This window comes from Pan troglodytes, chromosome 9, assembly GCF_028858775.2.
Source record: "Pan troglodytes isolate AG18354 chromosome 9, NHGRI_mPanTro3-v2.0_pri, whole genome shotgun sequence".
NCBI classification, from domain to species: Eukaryota; Metazoa; Chordata; class Mammalia; order Primates; family Hominidae; genus Pan; species Pan troglodytes.
Genome location: NC_072407.2, coordinates 76996309 through 77013695, shown reverse-complemented (window position 1 = coordinate 77013695; position 17387 = coordinate 76996309). Strand labels below are relative to the sequence as shown.

General features: G+C 39.4%; 1 protein-coding gene and 1 non-coding gene across 2 annotated transcripts in view; one reads left to right on the top strand and one right to left on the bottom strand.

Annotated features, from left to right (window-relative positions):
• Positions 1-5064: 5064 nt before the first annotated feature.
• Positions 5065-17387, bottom strand: part of SPCS2 (signal peptidase complex subunit 2) — a 28436-nt gene continuing 16113 nt past the window's right edge. Inside the window, exons 3-5 of the mRNA XM_054661558.2 lie at positions 16805-16964; positions 13008-13143; positions 5065-5845 (exon numbers count right to left, since the gene is read on the bottom strand). Of these exons, the coding sequence (XP_054517533.1) occupies positions 5659-5845; positions 13008-13143; positions 16805-16964 (483 nt within the window). The 3' untranslated portion in view covers positions 5065-5658. The remainder of the gene's footprint in view (positions 5846-13007; positions 13144-16804; positions 16965-17387) is intronic.
• Positions 14431-14534, top strand: LOC112204846 (U6 spliceosomal RNA). The gene has a single exon (XR_002938599.1). It is a non-coding gene; the product is annotated as a U6 spliceosomal RNA (small nuclear RNA).

The following is a 17387-nucleotide window of genomic DNA, read 5'->3' as shown; positions in this document are numbered from 1 at the left end:
TAAAAGGAAAGACAGACTGCTAACTTAGAGGACATAAAAATGTAAAGCTTCTGTAAATTTGAATTCGTGATATTTTTCTCATTAAAAAAAATCCTGTGCTGAGGCAGGGAACATACAATATGAGCCTGGAACATCGTGGTGCCACAAGGAAAGAACTCACAAAATGATGAGGGTTCTTTGAAAGAACATAGGTGCCAACCTCAATACAACCTGCTGTATTTTTCTAAAAGAAAAGAAAAAAAAAGGCCTAGAACCAGAGACCAACTCATCGTAATAAGCCCAAATAATGGGTCTTTTTTTTTTTTTGAGATGGAGTGTGTCTCTGCCGCCCAGGCTGGAGTGCAGTGGCGCCATCTTGGCTCACTGCAAGCTCCGCCTCCCGGGTTCACGCCATTCTCCTGCCTCAGCCTCCCGAGTAGCTGGGACTACAGGCGCTCACCACCACGCCCGGCTAATTTTTTGTATTTTTTATAGAGACGGGGTTTCACCGTGTTAGCCAGGATGATCTCGATCTCCTGACCTCGTGATCCGCCCGCCTCGGCCTACCAAAGTGCTGGGATTACAGGCGTGAGCCACCGCGCCTGGCAATAATGGGTCTTAAAATACTATTTTGTCCCCAAAGGAACCAGGGTTCCATGAAAAAAATGGCTGATTTTAGGTGCAGGGAAGAAAATTTATAAGATTAGCCTAGAACATCTTAACAGAAAGCAAGAAAGCCATAAAAGACTGTTTCAGGTCATGTCAAAAGAAGATAAGAATCAATTTGAAGGTGATTCCACTGGCCAAATATGGAAAAATTAGAACATCAAAAGAACAAGGACTGCAAAGAAAGTTCATATTGACATATGGAGAAAAATGTCACTTTGGTCACCTCAGAGTTTGCTAAGGAAAGCAGCTTTTTATTCTGCCTTTCCTGTACAAACCCTATTTCTGGGTAACTAAATAGTTGATGGGGAAAAGTTCTCCTTCATAAAATAATTAACTGACCAATGCCAAATGAATGATAGAATTTCATCATTTTGTCCTTTAATGACAAAATGAATTTAATGAATCTAGACAGCAATTATCAATAGCTACTAAAAGCTACACCCTTATTGCTCACCTTTTCTTCCCTTCCTACTTTCCCACCTCATTATGGCACTCCCTGCATCTCTCACATATACTATTGCCCTCAGGTCCTGGTCTCAGAACTTGCCTCTGGGAGAACTCAAATAAAGACCCTATACCAGGAGATAAGAACAACAAAACAGTAATGAGTTAAGGATCTAACTTAAGAATGTAGAAAAGGAAGAACAGAATAAATCCCAAAAAGGTAGAAAAGGAAATGATGAAAATAAGAACAGAATAAATGAAACAAGAAGCAAAGTACAATAGAGGGGACTGACAAAAGCAAATATTAGTCTTGACATATCTAATAAACCGGACAAACCCTCTGGCAAGACTCATTTTTAAAAGTTATAAATGATATTAATGAAAAGGAGACTATATGCAGGGATACAACAGAGATGAGAAATAAATATTAAACAAACTTTATTCCTTAAGTTTGAAAATCTAGATAAAGTTAATACAGTTTTAGAAAAAGTTACCAAACTAAGATATGGAAAATGTGAAGTCTTACAACTATTTAAAAATCTAAATCAGTATTTTAAAATCTATTCACAAAGATAACACAACTATCCCAATTATTCCAATCGATAAACCAAAGTTCTAACAATTCACCTGGTTTCTGCCCACAGGAATAAGGAATTTCCCTTCTTTCAAGCTCATGTAAGTACGTGTCTCTGTGACTGTTGTCTGAAAGGAGGAAGAACCTGCTGCCTATAGAGGAAGAATGTTAGTAGCAGCAGTTAAAATGGGGCAGATCTGAGGCTGAAAGCCAGATTAGTGAGGAAGTACTTCTTTCTAGAGGAGAGTAAGCAACAACCAGGACATAGTTTCAGCAACTGTCTTTGAATCTGTTCCAGTAACTCTGGAACCACCTCCCCAGTTCCTTATTAACAGACAATGATGTGTGTATGTATTTAAAACATTATTCTGAGAAGGGGACCATAGGGTGGGTTGGGTTGTTAGGAATACTCTATTTAATAACAAAAAAGGCTGTCAGTGGGGACAGGATATATTCTAAAAGTCTAAATTAACGTGCTATTAACAGTTTTCTCTGATGACTTCCACCATGGAGAAAAGGTTTGGGGTGTGGGTGGGGCTAGCCAGGAGTGGATAAGGTAGAGTTAGTGAGAGATCGGGCTCCAAGCTGAGGAGGAACTTGGGTCCAGAGAAAAACACAACTTCTGTGTATGCAAAGGGACTTTGCATCTTCTTCCATTCCCCGAAATTGTTCTGAAGCAAAGATTGTTTCTACACATATATAAAAGCATGACAAACATTAAATACACATTAGCAGTTGAAATTTGCAAATAATGAAAAAACATTACGATCTTTTTCCACTGTCCTCAGTGGCCCTCTATTTTCTAGAAAAAAGTCCGTCTGAGGTAACTGTGAGGAACTGAGAACTTCACTCATGATGATGTGATGGGTGTCAGGGTTTCCTGGTGGCAAGGGTGTTGCAGACCTATTAGAGGGTACAGAGCAGCCCAGCAGCCTTCTGGACTGGGCTGAAATGGCCACTCAGTAGATGCATGTGTCAGAAGCTGGCCAGAGGCGCTCTGCAGCTCTACAAAGTGTGCCCATGCTGAGGCTTGAGCCTGCAGAGGGTACTTTTTGTTCATGTGATGAGACACTCCTAAAATGCCACAAGTGCAAAGACAGGGGACCAACTGCAACATGTAGCTGGGCTGATAACCCACTTCTTCAACAAATCTAAACTGCTTCAACTGGTTTCTGGAGTCAGGGAAAAACCTTAAAATAGATCCATGTAGTCCAAGAAGTCTCCAGTGAGGCTTATAGGCAGATACTGGGGATATGGCACCCAACATTCTTTGTAATCATAAGGGATGTTTTTTATTTCCCAGGGAGTAAGGAGTCTTCATAATCTCAAAATACATTCTCTAAAACTTTTTTTTTTTTTAACAAGTGACTTCACCCTAGAAAAGGAATAGGATGTATTCAAGGTCACAAATTCGAAAAAAGTTGCTAACAACCCAGGTTTCTTGTCTCTCATTTGAGGACCTATTTTCTTCCCCTCTCCTCAATCCATACTCCTTCCTGGAATAGTGAAAAAAACTGGGGAAAAATTATCATCAATAGGGTATTAAAGTAAAAACACTTATATGGAATATTATGTAGCTATTAAAAATGAGACTGACCTATGTGTATATATATATATAGGGGTTATCACCCCAGCTACTTGTTGCAATTGGTCCCCTGCCTTTGCACTTGTGGTATTTTAGGACAGTTTCTTTTATATATATGTATGTCAGACTTTTTTTTTTTCTTTTTTGAGACGGAGTTTTGCTCTTGTTGCCCAGGCTGGAGTGCAGGGTGCGATCTCGGCTCACTGCAACCTCCGCCTCCCAGTTCAAGCCATTCTCCTGCCTCAGCCTCCCAAGTAGCTGGGATTACAGGCATCTGCCACCATGCCCAGCCAATTTTTTGTATTTTTAGTAGAGATGTGGTTTCACCATGTTGGCCAAGGTGGTCTCGAACTCCTGACCTCAGGTGATTTACCTGTCTTGGTCTCCCAAAGTGCTAGGATTAAAGGCGTGAGCCACCATGCCTGGCCTCAGACTCATTTTTAATAGCTGCATTATACACACACACAGGGAAAATGCCTAAGATATATTAAGTTTAAAACACAAATTACAGGACATATATCAACATAATTCAATTTTTGTTAAAAAAAATGTATGTGGAGACACATGTTTGCATGCACATGTAAAGAAAAAGGCACAGTGGGGGAACTCTAAGGGATCATCATGGAGAGGGTTATTCAGTCTCTATCTGCAAGCCTCGAGACCCTTGTGTCTAACAGTACAGTTGGCCCTCTATATCTACAGATTTAACCAACCATGGATTAAAAATATATTTTAAAAAATAACAAAAAATATAAATTAAAAAACCAATGCAGTATAACTATTTACATAGCATTTACATTATATTAGGTATTATAAGTAATCCAGAGGTGATTAAAAGTATATGGGAGGATGTGTGTAGGTTATATGCAAATACTATACCATTTTATATAAGGGACTCGAGCATCCTTGGATTTTGGTATGCTTGGGGATCCTGGAACCAATCTCCCACAAATACCAAGATGACTGTAACTCCTCCATTGTAAAAATACACTTATCCGGTTACATGCTTTCAAAAACTTTAAGAAGCTCACAGAGAATTCCGCAACTTACCCAAGGTTTACAGGAATGAAGAGTACAGAATCCAAGGCTTTAACTTTCTGTCCAGTGTTGTTCACAATTCCCTACTATGTGGTGTGAGATAGGACAACCTCTCCAAGACAAACAGGAAATGTGATAATGGTAATATCTTACAAACTGAATATAGTGTTGGGTACTAGGCTCAGCCAAAATTGATGTTTTGTAAGGCTGTAGGGAAATATTCCTAAAGGTCAAAGGATCTTGGCAAGCACCCAGGTGTTCTCTGACCATACTGGGAAAATACTGGAAAAGCGGCTGTTTTGTCTCTGCAGGACCACAAACTCTGAAGCCGGACTCCCCAGGTTTGAATCCCAGTTCTATCACTAGCTGTGTGACAATTATTTAACTTTTGTATCTCAGTTTCCTCATGTGTAAAATGGGGATAATAACAGCACCTGCCTCTTAGGATTGCTGTGAGCATTATTAACACATGTAAAGTACTTGGAGCATTTCTGGCACAAAATAAGTACAGAATGTTGTTATTATTATTATCAATGGAAAGCTAAGAGTTCCTCAGCTACAGGTTCTCAGGGGCCTTTGACAAGTAAAATAGCCTAAAAATGAAAAAAACCTATAGTAGAAAGATGTTAACACTTGTTTCTCTGTTCTCTCCATCAAAACTATGACTCCATTTTTTTCACATCTTCCTTCCTTTTATTGAAAAAAATTTTAGAAAATGGCAGTTAATAAAAGGCACAAACAAATCAACAGGGATATACTAGTGGAAAACACAATATAAAACTAAAATGCCATTGGCTTCTTTAATTGGTTAAAAGCACAAAATGTAACAGGCAGAAAGTCTGTTTCAAACAAATTAAAAAGCTATGTGTTTTTTAAATTCTTCCCAAATCAGATATATACACACCCACAAAAATAGTGTGTGAAGGAAAGCTGTCATACACAAGAAGTTGTATCCTGAATTCTTCAAGGAAACACATATTGAAATAGGAATTAAGAGTCAGCAACAGATTAATAATTTTTTTAAATTGAGTCTTAAAATGCTACATGGCCCAAAGCTATACTATATAAAGTACTGCTAGGTACAAAAGAAAAAGTCTGTACAGCTTTTAGCAAAACTGCTTTCCCAGAAAAGCAAATTAAAATAATGCAATCAGCAGATCAAGGAGACTACAGCTAGACATCAGAGCTACAACTTCTCATATCTGTGTCAGAAAATCCTGTTTATCCAGAATAGACTAAAATTTCAGGACAAAACAGGGACTTTTTAACATTTCTTACTTTACCCATTTTAAGTTCTTTTTATCTCCCCCACCCCCCAAGCCACTAATTCAGCAAGATCCAGGAGAAAGAGGGCTACTTTTAGAATTGGCTACTTTGTTTTTCTTTCTATGGCAAGACTGTCATGGAGCCTGGATATTTCAGGCTCATATGCATCCATGACCAGTGTCCCACTGTGGTCAAAAAACTTAGCAATGGACTTTGTGAACTCGGCTTCCCGCTGCTGCTTTGTTCTCCCACTGATGAAGGTCAGCTTCAAGGTGTATTTGTCATCAAACCTAAGCATGGGGGCAAAGATAACAAATTAAAAACCAAACACAGAGATTCAACCAGTAACAATACGGCACCAAGTGTTTCCGAAGAAAAGGAGTAAGCTGGGCACGGTGATACAGGGAACAAACACATCCTTTAAAAGCAAAAGCAAAAACAAAACCCCAGGGCTCCTAACTTTTCAAGATACTAGTTCTGATTCTTAGGTGTTGATATATCTTTCCTACTTTAATTACTGTGTACCTCCTTTACCTTGTTGTAGACTTTTAAACCACATGGACCATCTTCTCTCATCTCTGGACTTCGTATTTGCCATGCTAGACAGGTTTTCCTAGCAGACTCTTCTCCCCTATCTCACCTGAGAAGTTCTTATTTGTTAACACTATACTTGGGCATAAACTTTTCTGGGAAAGCCTACCAATCTGGGTCAGATGTGTTTCCTCTGTCTTCCACAGTACCATCAATCAATATTCAACTCAAATACTGACCTCCTGTCATATGCCAGGCCTAATAATAGGCTCTTATGGTATCAACAAAATTACCTATCTGTTGACATGATGTGTACTACGTTCTTCACTAGACTGGGAGGTTTCTTTTCCCTTTGTTTCTGGTGCTTGAATCAGGATTGTCTAGGAGATTCTTGAGCAAAGATTTTTGTCTTAATTGCTTCATACTCTTAGCTGGGTTTCTAGTAGGCAATCAAATTTTTATAAATAAATGAAGAACCCTTGCTTTCAAGGATGCTCTCCAATCCCAGGGTGCCTAGTCCTTGCACTCTGTAATCAATCTAGCTCCAGGTTTTACTCTGATCCCAGGCCAGGGATGCCAACTGCTTTACTAAATGAACTCCAGAGATTCCTTAGCTATACTTCAAGGTACCCTGAAGGCCATTACTATGTCCATTCATTCAAGAGGGTTTAATGACACCAATTACTGGTAGGCTGACATCCCCCACCCTGTTTCCATTTATTAGGACATATTCAGTGGATTGTCAAGCTAGTATTATCTTTAAATGAAGCAGTTTCTTGAGGCTCTATTTCTGCATGTTTAAAATGGGAGAACTTCCACCTGCTTTCAGGATTACTGTCATGACTAAAACAGTGTCTATCATTAACTAGTGCTCAAAAGGTCACAGCTCCGCAATAATTGTTGGTCTAGGCAGTAACTCCCAACTTGGAGAGCTAGTAGTGAAGTTCCTTTAACTATTTTCAACACCTCAAAAGATTTTCTCAAGTTCTGACCAACTGCTAATTGATATCACAGTAATTTTTAGACTTCTGTGCCCAGTTTTATTGGCAGTTACATGGCTTTGGTGGCAGTCCATGATCTGATGAGTTGTGACCTGATACATTTTAGAAATGTTCATTAATTCAGATATTTACTGAGCCTACCTATATGTGACAGGCAGTTTTAGATGGTAAGGATATACGGCAGTGAACATAATATAAATGTCTGCCTTTTGGGACTTTCATTTTAGTGTGTGTGAGGGAACAGACAGTATAAAAAAAGAAGATGTTCTCTTAAATAGATGGGCAGAAAAGCCTTCACTAAGCAGATGTCTGAGCAGAGCCAAGAAAGGTAAGAGAATAAGCTATCTGGAAAAAAAATGTTCCAGGAAAAAGGAACAGCAAGTGCAAAGGCCCTGAGGCAAGAACATCCCTGAAATGTCTTAAGAACAGAAAGGGGCCTAATGTGAACAGAATAAAGTGGGAGAGGATGAGAGCCAAGGAGATGAGGGTATGTTTGCATCGGTATGTGGAGTGCAGAGAATAGACATGTATGGACTTCTAAGCCATCCTTAGGATTTTGGCAATTTCTCTGAGAGAGTTTTGAGCAAAAGACTGAGTTGATCTGACTTACGTTTCAAAAGGATCACTTTGCTTGCTGTCCTGGGAATAGACTATGGGTGGAGAGAGGGCTGCAGAAGTCCATTACAACATCATTACAGTAGGCCGGGTGCAGTGGCTCATGCCTATAATCCCAGCACTTTGGGAGGCCAAGGCGGGCAGATCACGAGGTCAGGAGATCCAGACCATCCTGGCTAACATGGTGAAACCCCGTCTCTACTAAAAATACAAAAAATTAGCCAGACGTGGTGGCAGGTGCCTGTAGTCCCAGCTATTTGGGAGGCTGAGGCAGGAGAATGGTGTGAACCCAGGAGGCGGAGCTTGCAGCGAGCCGAGATCGCGCCACTGCACTCCAGCCTAGATGAAAGTGTGAGACTCTGTCTCAAAAAAACAAAACAAAAAAAGAACATCATTACAGTAACATATGTGAGAGAGGATGGTAGCTGTGGAGATGGTAAATGGTTGGACAATATATTTAGATGGTGGAGCTAACAGGATTTGCTGACAGACTAAAGAAGGACTGAGAAAGGAGTCAAAATGACTCCAGAGCTCTGAAAGGACAGCACTGCCATTTACTGAAGTGGGAAAAACTGAGGGAAGGGCAGGTTTGGATGAGTGAGAGATGAGTTAGGTTTTGGACCTGTTGACTTTGAGATGCCTATTAGGATCCAACATCAAACAGAATGCCAGAATATATTTAGAGTTCAGAGAAGAGGTCAAGGATGAAAATACAAATTTAGAGATCTCCATCATAGAGAAGAGGTTCCAGAACAAGCCCTGGTGGCATTTCAAATGTAAAAAAATGGGAGATGAAGAATCACAAAGGAGACTGAGGAACAAACATTAAGGTAAGAAGAAAATTAGAAGTGTGTGGTATCTGAGAAGCCTAGTTAAAAAAAAAAAAGTATTATAAAGTAAGGGTAATTAGCTATGTCAAATGCTGCTGACAGGTCAAGTAAAGAAGACAAGAGCAGATCCAGGTGATAGCACAAGAAGAAAAGGAGAGCAGAGAAATGAGGAGACTGTGTGAGAATCAGAAGGGGAAAGAAAACCTTTTTTTTTTTCAGTTGGGAGAAATTACAGTATATTTGTATGTCAGAAGGAATGATCCAGCAGAGAGGAAAACATCAAGTAAGAGAGAAGAGATAGAATCCCATAGACCCAAGGGAGGGAAGGCCTTAGATAGGTACTTGGAAGTAGGTGAGTAGTGATGGTAGACTTATGATGGCTTCTATCTTCCCAACAACAAAAAACCGAGAGTAAAGATGGGGGAGGAGGCCTAGCAGGTTTGAGGACAGGGAAGATACGAAAGATCCTCTAGGACAGGGAGAGAGTAACTGGACTACAGAAGTGTCATGGAATCTAAGCCAGGTAAGGAGGAAGTGAAGTGGGTTACAGATGCCACTGGGGCAGAAGAAATGCCGTGACAAGAGAACTAGAAGGAAATAAATGAGAGTAACAGGAAGCAATGGTCAGGGTGGGATACTTAAAACTGAAATTATTGCAGGTAATTTGTTCTTATTAATTGCAAGGTCTACTAGGGTATGTCTATGAAAATAAATGTTTAAGGCATGATAGAAAACAGGATAATGGGAAGAAAGGAAGTAAAACTGAGAGGCCAAGTTACTAGAATAACCATCTATGTGAATATGGCAATCACCAAGACTTAAGAAAGGACAAATGTTAGAGAGAGTGCCAATGAGCCAGGAATTATCTTCAAAAGACTAGGTGTGTGTTTAACCGCAAAGAAGAGGCATAGAAGTGGCACAATGTGATGACATGCATTCAAAGGGGGGATTTTAGGGAAGAGGACGCATTGGAAGCTGCAAAGGGGAGACCCATCTCTACCTGTAGTACCGGAGTAATGAAGGCTGTGAGAGAAACATCAGCCACCACTTGCAGTCTGCAGTGGAAATATGTCCTCAGAGGTTATGGTCAGGTTTCACTTAGGGTAAGAAAGAGAAGGGAAGTTCCCCTTCCTGTGTCCATGTGATCTCATTGTTCAATTCCCACCTATGAGTGAGAATATGCGATGTTTGGTTTTTTGTTCTTGCGATAGTTTACTGAGAATGATATATCCCTTGGGGAAAATATTGCCTAAGTATGCAGGAAAAAAAAAATATATATATATATATATATATAAAACATTAATAAGAGAGATTAGATTGATTTATAGCTATGCTATAAATGAAATGAGATAGATTTTATATTGTCTTATAACCTTATATGGTAAATGTTCATATTACAAAGTTAAATAAAAGTTTCAGTGGATCCAATTTGTTGTTTAAAAAAAAAAAAGAAAAGGGAATGTTCATAGAGATGGCTAGGTTATAGGGGACTTTGTGGATGGCTGACAATGACTGGGCTGCAGGCAAAGACTAATTAGGAGGCCAAGGCTGCAGCCCAGCCCAGATGAATGTCAATCATTCACATAACAAAACATGCCACGCCAGGCCCTGGGCTGGGTCTGGTTACCAAGGGGTGAGTGAGAAAGTCCCACCTGGGCTTAGGTTTCTACTGTATAGTGAATGGTAAAAGAGCTCACACTTTGGAGGAGGGGGTGGGCCCAGGAGAAGACACAGATATTAAATAATTATAGCTCCATGTGGTAACTAACAGAGGTAAGCATAAATGCTTTTAAGAATAACTAGGATGGGCTGGGCGTGGTGGCTCACACCTGTCATCCCACCACTTTGGGAGGCCAAGGCTAGGCGATCACTTGAGGTCAGGAGTTCAAGTCCAGCCTGGCCAACATGGTGAAACCCCATCTCTACAAAAAATACAAAAATTAGCCAGGTGTGGTCGTGGGTCCGTAATCCCAGCTACTCAGGAGGCTGAGGCAGGAGAATCACTTGAAGCCGGATGAGGAGGTTGCAGTGAGCCAAGATCGCGTCATTGCGCTCCAGCCTGGGTGACAAGAGTGAAACTCCGTCTCAAAAAAAAAAAAAGAATAACTAGGACCACCTAATTTAGACTAAGGCATGTTAAGGAAGACTAAGGTATGTCAGGGAAGGCTTCTTGGAAGTAGGAGTGAGCCAGGTTACAGAAAGATAGCTAAGCCAGAGAGAAGAATATGTTTAAAGGTACGGGGTCACCGGAAACTTGGATAACTTAGCATATTGCAAATTCCATAATATTGCCAGAGTAAGAGAATGTATTTTGAGAGGGGCATAAAAGAAAGCTGGAGATGTCACTAGGGGATGAATGCTATAATACTTCATATGCTGAAGGAGTTTAGACTGTATAATGAATGTGCTGGGGAGTGACAAAATCACTTTTTGCGAGAGAGTCACATAGCTTGTGTTGTCTGCACGTGGCAACTAGTAGTCTGTGAAACCTTTCATTGCCATTTTCACATCACATGACCTGGCAGTGGGAATAAGACATCAGAATCAGCCACTGTTAAGCTACTAAATCAGTCGGTGAGGTGGGGGAGGGAGAAGACATCAGCAGAAAGCCGGGAAGAGAGCAAGAACATTCACACTTCCACTCCACCAACAATACGGCAGTTGGTAAAAATCAGCAGGAAACGTGAAAAAAATCAGAACCCTTGTACACTGCTAGTGAGATTGTAAAATAGGGCAGCCACTTTGGACAACAGTCTGGCAGTTCCTCAAACAAACAGAGTTAGCATACCATACAAGTCTTCTCCCAGGTGTATTACCCAAGAGAAATGAAAACATGTCTACCTAAAAACATGTACACAAATATGTATAGCAACATTATTCATAATAGCCAAAAAGTAGAAACAACTCAAATGTCTGTCAACTAACAAATGGATAAACAAAATGGAATATTACTTGACCATAGAAAGGAATGAAGTACTGATACATGCTACAACATGAACAAACCTTGTGTGCAGTATATATAGGAAGTAATTGCACTAAGTGAAAGAACCCAGTTATAAAAGACCACATATTGTATGATTCCATTCATATGAAATGTCCATAAAAGAGAACAGAGAAAGTAGACTGGTGGTTGCCCAGGGCTCAGGCAAGTGGGAGGATAGGGAAGTGATTAGCTAGAGTACAGAGGTTTTTTTTTTGAGGTGATGAAAATGCTCTAAAATTGACTGTGATAATCGTTGCAAATATCTGTAAATACTACTAGATACTTTTGAACTGTACACTTTAAATGGGTGAACTGTATGTATGGTAGGTGAATTATATAAAAGTTCTTAAAAAATACAAAAGTCAGAATAAAAATAATGAAATTATAATGCTGCTAGGTTTTAGAATTCTGCAACTCTGCTTCAGTGGCCTGGTAGAGGATGCAGATTATGATGGCTGAGGCCAAAGGGCAGCTAGAAGCCCTGTCAGGAGATAAGCAAGAACTCAGCTGCAACAACAGAATGAAGGTCTGCTTCCCTTTCTCATAGGCGCTTCTACAAGTTGGCAATGAGACAGTCTGTATGGCACAGATGCTACACTTAACTTCATATATAAATAATTGTACCTATAATTTGTGCGGCTATTATGCACTAGTTAAGTATAATAGGTTTTTAAGATAGTGACTACGAGTATGAATTCTGGTTTCAAACTTGGGCTGGAATTCCTGCTCTACCACTTTTGGGCTATATGATACTGGAAGAGTTGATTTAAACTTTGGGCCTGTATTCTTATCTATAAAATGAGTGTTCTAAAACTTAATGAGATAATGCATTTAGCAGAATACCCAACATACAGTAAATGTTCAATAAACATTTGCTATTATAATTGGTATTTCATCTTCCCAGAAACTCTAGGCATCATTTTTGACCCCACTAAACCTCAGATAATTTATATGATTTACCCAAAGTTATACAGCTAGAAAGAAACTGAATTGGAACATGAACCTAGTTCTTGGTACCTACAAAACACATGTGTGTCAGCTGCACAAAGTTATACCTAACACTGGTCAGAAACAGACTCTAGATTGTGCTTTTTTTGAGTTGCCCAGTGCACTGCTCCAGATATTCTTGATTGTATTCGTGGAGAGAAGACAGGATCATAGAAGACACAGAAGCTAATGGAGTTCTTCAAAGATAACTGATCTCACATCTTTGGCCTTTATAGTTTTGTATGCTTAATCGTCTCTGTTAACTGGCCACAGGAAAAAGTACCTTCTCCCACAGTTTATCCTCAGAGCATTTCTGTGATAATGCAATCTCAGAACTATAGGGCTAGGACAAACCTTCTAGATCATCCATACTCCTTTCTTCATTTTATATGACTAGCCCTATGATCCACATAGAGTAGGCACATAATAAGTCTTCTGTTGATAATGACAACATGCCAGGGCAAATCCAACACCAGGATTTAAAAATCTGTGAGGACAGTCATACCTTTTAAGACTGGAGGACAGCTGCCAAATATCATCAGGATCCATTCCTGTAGGATCTTTCCTGTGGGCCACGAGAAAGATGCTCTTCTCCTTATATGAGGTATAAATGGTCAGAATCCCCATCATCACAAAATAGGTTCAAATAAAGTTAAGGGGAAAATACCCAAACATAAAAGAGAAGTAACACAAATTGACAAGCAACAGATATAAAAACTTTCATAATGATAGTCCTAAAGAAGACAGCTTTGTCTTGCTGCCAAAACACTGAAAATTTAGCTATTTCATTTTCATCCTTATGTTTATATACCAAGAGAAGCAAGGCTCTCTCTGGTTAATTCTGCAAACACCTCAGAAAGGAAGAAAAGAAAAAGATAACAGAACATAAACTAGTTCTCATCTTTATGTTCAAAGACAATATGTATAATAAGATACCTAGTTTGTCAAGACTTTGTTATAATAGTGCTTATTTCTTTATAAAAAACAATGAATAGTCCCAGTGGACTTGACCATGTTCAACTGATTTTAAGGGTTATTAAGAGAAGAAAAGTGACCCAAATAGTTTACTATAAGAGAGTATGTCAAATAGTACTACGATTACTTCCTATATGCATATAGACTTATTATTATATTGTTTTTGACAGTATTAAGTACCATAGATAATAAGCACTTATAGTTTGCCAAAAACTGGCATAAGAGCTTTGTGTATACTGTGCCATTTAAATTTCATAAACAAGGCTGGGCACGATGGCTCACACCTTTAATACCAGCACTCTGGGAGGCCGAGGCAGGTGGATTGCTTGAGACCTGGAGTTTGAAACCAGCCTGGCCAACAAGGAACAATGGGAGACCCCATTTCTACTAAAAATACAAAAATTAAGGCTAGGCGTGGTGGCTCATGCCTGTAATCCCAGCACTTTGGGAGGCTGAGGTGGGCAGATCACTTGAGGTCAGGAGTTCGAGACGAGCCCGGCCAACATGATGAAACCCCATGTCTCTACCAAAAATACAAAAATTAGCTGGGCGTGGTGGTACATGCCTGTAGTCCTGCTACTCAGGAGGCTGAGGCATGAGAATGGCTTGAACCCAGGAAGCAGAGGTTGCAGGGTTGCAGTGAGCCAAGATCGTGCCACTGTGCTCCAGCCTGTGTGACACAGCAAGACTCTGTCTCAAAAAAAAAAAAAAAAAAAAAACACAAAAACCAAAAAAAAACACAAAAACCAAAAAAAAATTAGCTGGATGTAGTGGTGCAGGCCCATAATCCCAGCTACTTGTGTGGCTGAGGCAGGAGAATCACTTGAACCTGGGAGGCAGAGGCTATAGTGAGGCAAGATCGTGCCACTGCACTCCAGCCTGGGCAACAGAGTGAGACCCTGTATCAAAAAATAAAAATAAAATAAATAAAATAAAAATAAATTTCATGAACAGTGCTCGCTTCGGCAGCACATATACTAAAATTAGAACGATACAGAGGTTAGCATGGCCCTAGCACGAGGATGACAGGCAAATTCATGAAGCATTCCATTAAAGAAGAGTTAAAAAATAGATAAATTTCATGAACAGGAAAGGCAGGAAAATATAGTACAAAGTATATGGACTTTAGAGTAGAGATAATCCTAGATTTAAATCTTGGCGTTTAATCAGTATGATTGTAACAAATAACTTCCTTCCCCAAGTCTTAGTATCCTTACCTTTAAAATTGGGATAATACTGATATTTTAGAATTATCATGAGATTTAGAGATGAAGGATATATGCAGTCTAGGATACAGAAGACTTTTTTTTTTTTGAGACAGGGTCTCACTCTGTCACCCAGGCTAGAGTACAGTGGCATGATCTCAGCTCACTGCAGCCTCAACATCCCAGGCTCAAGCAATCCTCCCATCTCAGCTTCCTCAGTAGCTGGGATTATAGGTGTGTGCCACCACACCCAGCTAATTTATTTTTTATTTTATCTAATTAATTTATTTATTTTGAGACAGAGTCTTGCTCTATCGCCCAGGCTGGAGTGCAGTAGCAGATCTCGGCTCACTGCGACTTCCGCCTCCTGGATTCAAGTGATTCTTGTGCCTCAGCCTCCCAACTATCTGGGACTACAGGCATGCGCCACCATGCCCAGCTAATTTTTGTATTTTTGGTAGTGACAGGTTTCTCCAAGTTGCTCAGGCTGGCCTTGAACTCTTGGGCTCAAGCGATTCGCCCGCCTTGGCCTCTCAAAGTGTTGGGATTACAGGCGTGAGCCACGATGCCCAGCAACAGAAGACATTTATAATTTTAGTCCCTACTATTATAAATAAAACTGACATGACAAAAATAAGACCTTGTTTTATTAAACAAATATAACCAAACAAATGAATTACCATCAAGGTAGTTCTCTTGGGAGGCCAGATATTTGTAATAATGTTGCTATCATTTTCAAATCTCTTTGGAATTCCCCTGGGAACTGTCTCTAGAACCTATGGAATATTATTCTTCTGAACTGCCTTAATAGTGAAAAATTCATACTGGGATGATTAATCTGATTACTGAAAGGAGTCAAGGATCACCTGGTGCCACTTCTGGGGGCTATGTGGGGCAATCTGGATAATACAATTTTTGACTAGGATCTGCTTTATCAGAGGTTTGCTAACTGCCTCTGAAGATAAATCTCCAACATGAAGTTTTAAAACATATTTCAGGTTGGCTGGGCACAGTGGCTTATGCCTGTAATCCCAGCACTTTGGGAGGATTGCTTGGGCCCAGGAGTTTTGAGACCAGCCTAGGCAACGTAGTAGGACCTTGTCTCTGTAAAAAATTTAAAAATTAGGCAGACATGGTGGCATGTGCCTGTCTACTCAGGAGGTTGAGGTGGGAGAACTGCTCGAGCCAGGAGGCTGACGCTGCAGTGAGTCATGATCACACCACTGTACTTCAGCCTGGGTGACAGGGTAAGACCCTGTCTCAAAAAAAATGAAAACAAAACAAAATTTAGGTAGTGGTAACATTGTTTAAAAAAGTAAACTACCAACCAAAATTACCTATTTTAATAGTGAAGTATAATTAAGTTCTTTATATTCAACTTCTTGAGAAAAAAAATCACGCTGGGTAGGCAACGACCATGATCTTACATTTATCATAAAAAAGAGGGGAAAGGAAATGATTATGTATCAAATACAATATAAAATCTCTCATTTAATCTTTATGATAATTCTGAATGCTACCCATATTTATAAATGAGTGGTATTCAAATCATCTCAAAAATAAGTAAATTTTCATTAGCACAAGATCACAGATACCTTGGATTTCAAACCCATATTCTTTAGCTCCAGAATAAGTTCTTAATTCCACTGTAATACAAGCCACACTTGTATCTCATGCTCAGTACTTTCCAGTTCAGCTCCTCAGCTTCAAGTAAACTTGATACAGATCTGAGTCTCCAAAATCAGATCCTTTCCTAATATCCTAGAATGAGTGGCTTGAAGCAGCCACGTCTAACGGGAAAAGTTCTGGGCTAGAAATGAGAAGAGCTGGGTTCACTATTACTATGTGTTTTGCTATTAAGTGCTCATATTAGGACAATAACCTCTACATTAATAACAAAAATGAATTACGATAAAATAACCATACAAACCATAAAATATCAGTGACAGTTACTATATAAACTGATAGATATTTACTATATAAACATCACAGCTCAAAATGTTGAATTCTAACATTAGCAAGCCCTAATATGAAAGTCCGTTTTGTTTTTTGTAGGGAGAAATATCAGCAGATTTAAAAAAATAGTCACTAGAAAACAACCTGAGCGTAAATAAAGGATATGATATGACACACAAAGCCAAAACGGGTTTGGACTCTGGAAACGGGTGCATATAATCCCAAATCAAAGCCACTATGGCAAAGAAACAGGAGATTGTACAGATGGTGAGGCGACCATCAATTAGACCAAAATTCTCCACATATTTGTATTTTTCCAGAAGTACCTGGTGAGAAAAAGAAGGAATCAAGCTAATAGGAATACTTCCTTCCCAGTATGTGCTTTTATTCTTGATTTCCATGATAAAAGAATCATATGAATTACCAAGTAGTTCCCTCCAGTTGGGATTTTACCACACCAAACAAGTAAAACTCAAGCCTTCTATAAAGAACCAAGAGAAAAAGTTCATCAATCCCTCATATAAAAAACTTTAAACTCCTCAACTTTTCCCACAGCTAAAATGTTTTACTTTTACAAATGGAGAGATGATTTATCATGAATGAATGTCCTATCTTCTCTCAACCTTCTGTGCTCTAGGCTAATTAATCTCAAAAACAAAAAATTACCAGCTTTCTTCAGATAGCCAACATTTATATTTCTTTTTTTTTAATTTTATTATTATTATACTTTAAGTTTTAGGTTACATGTG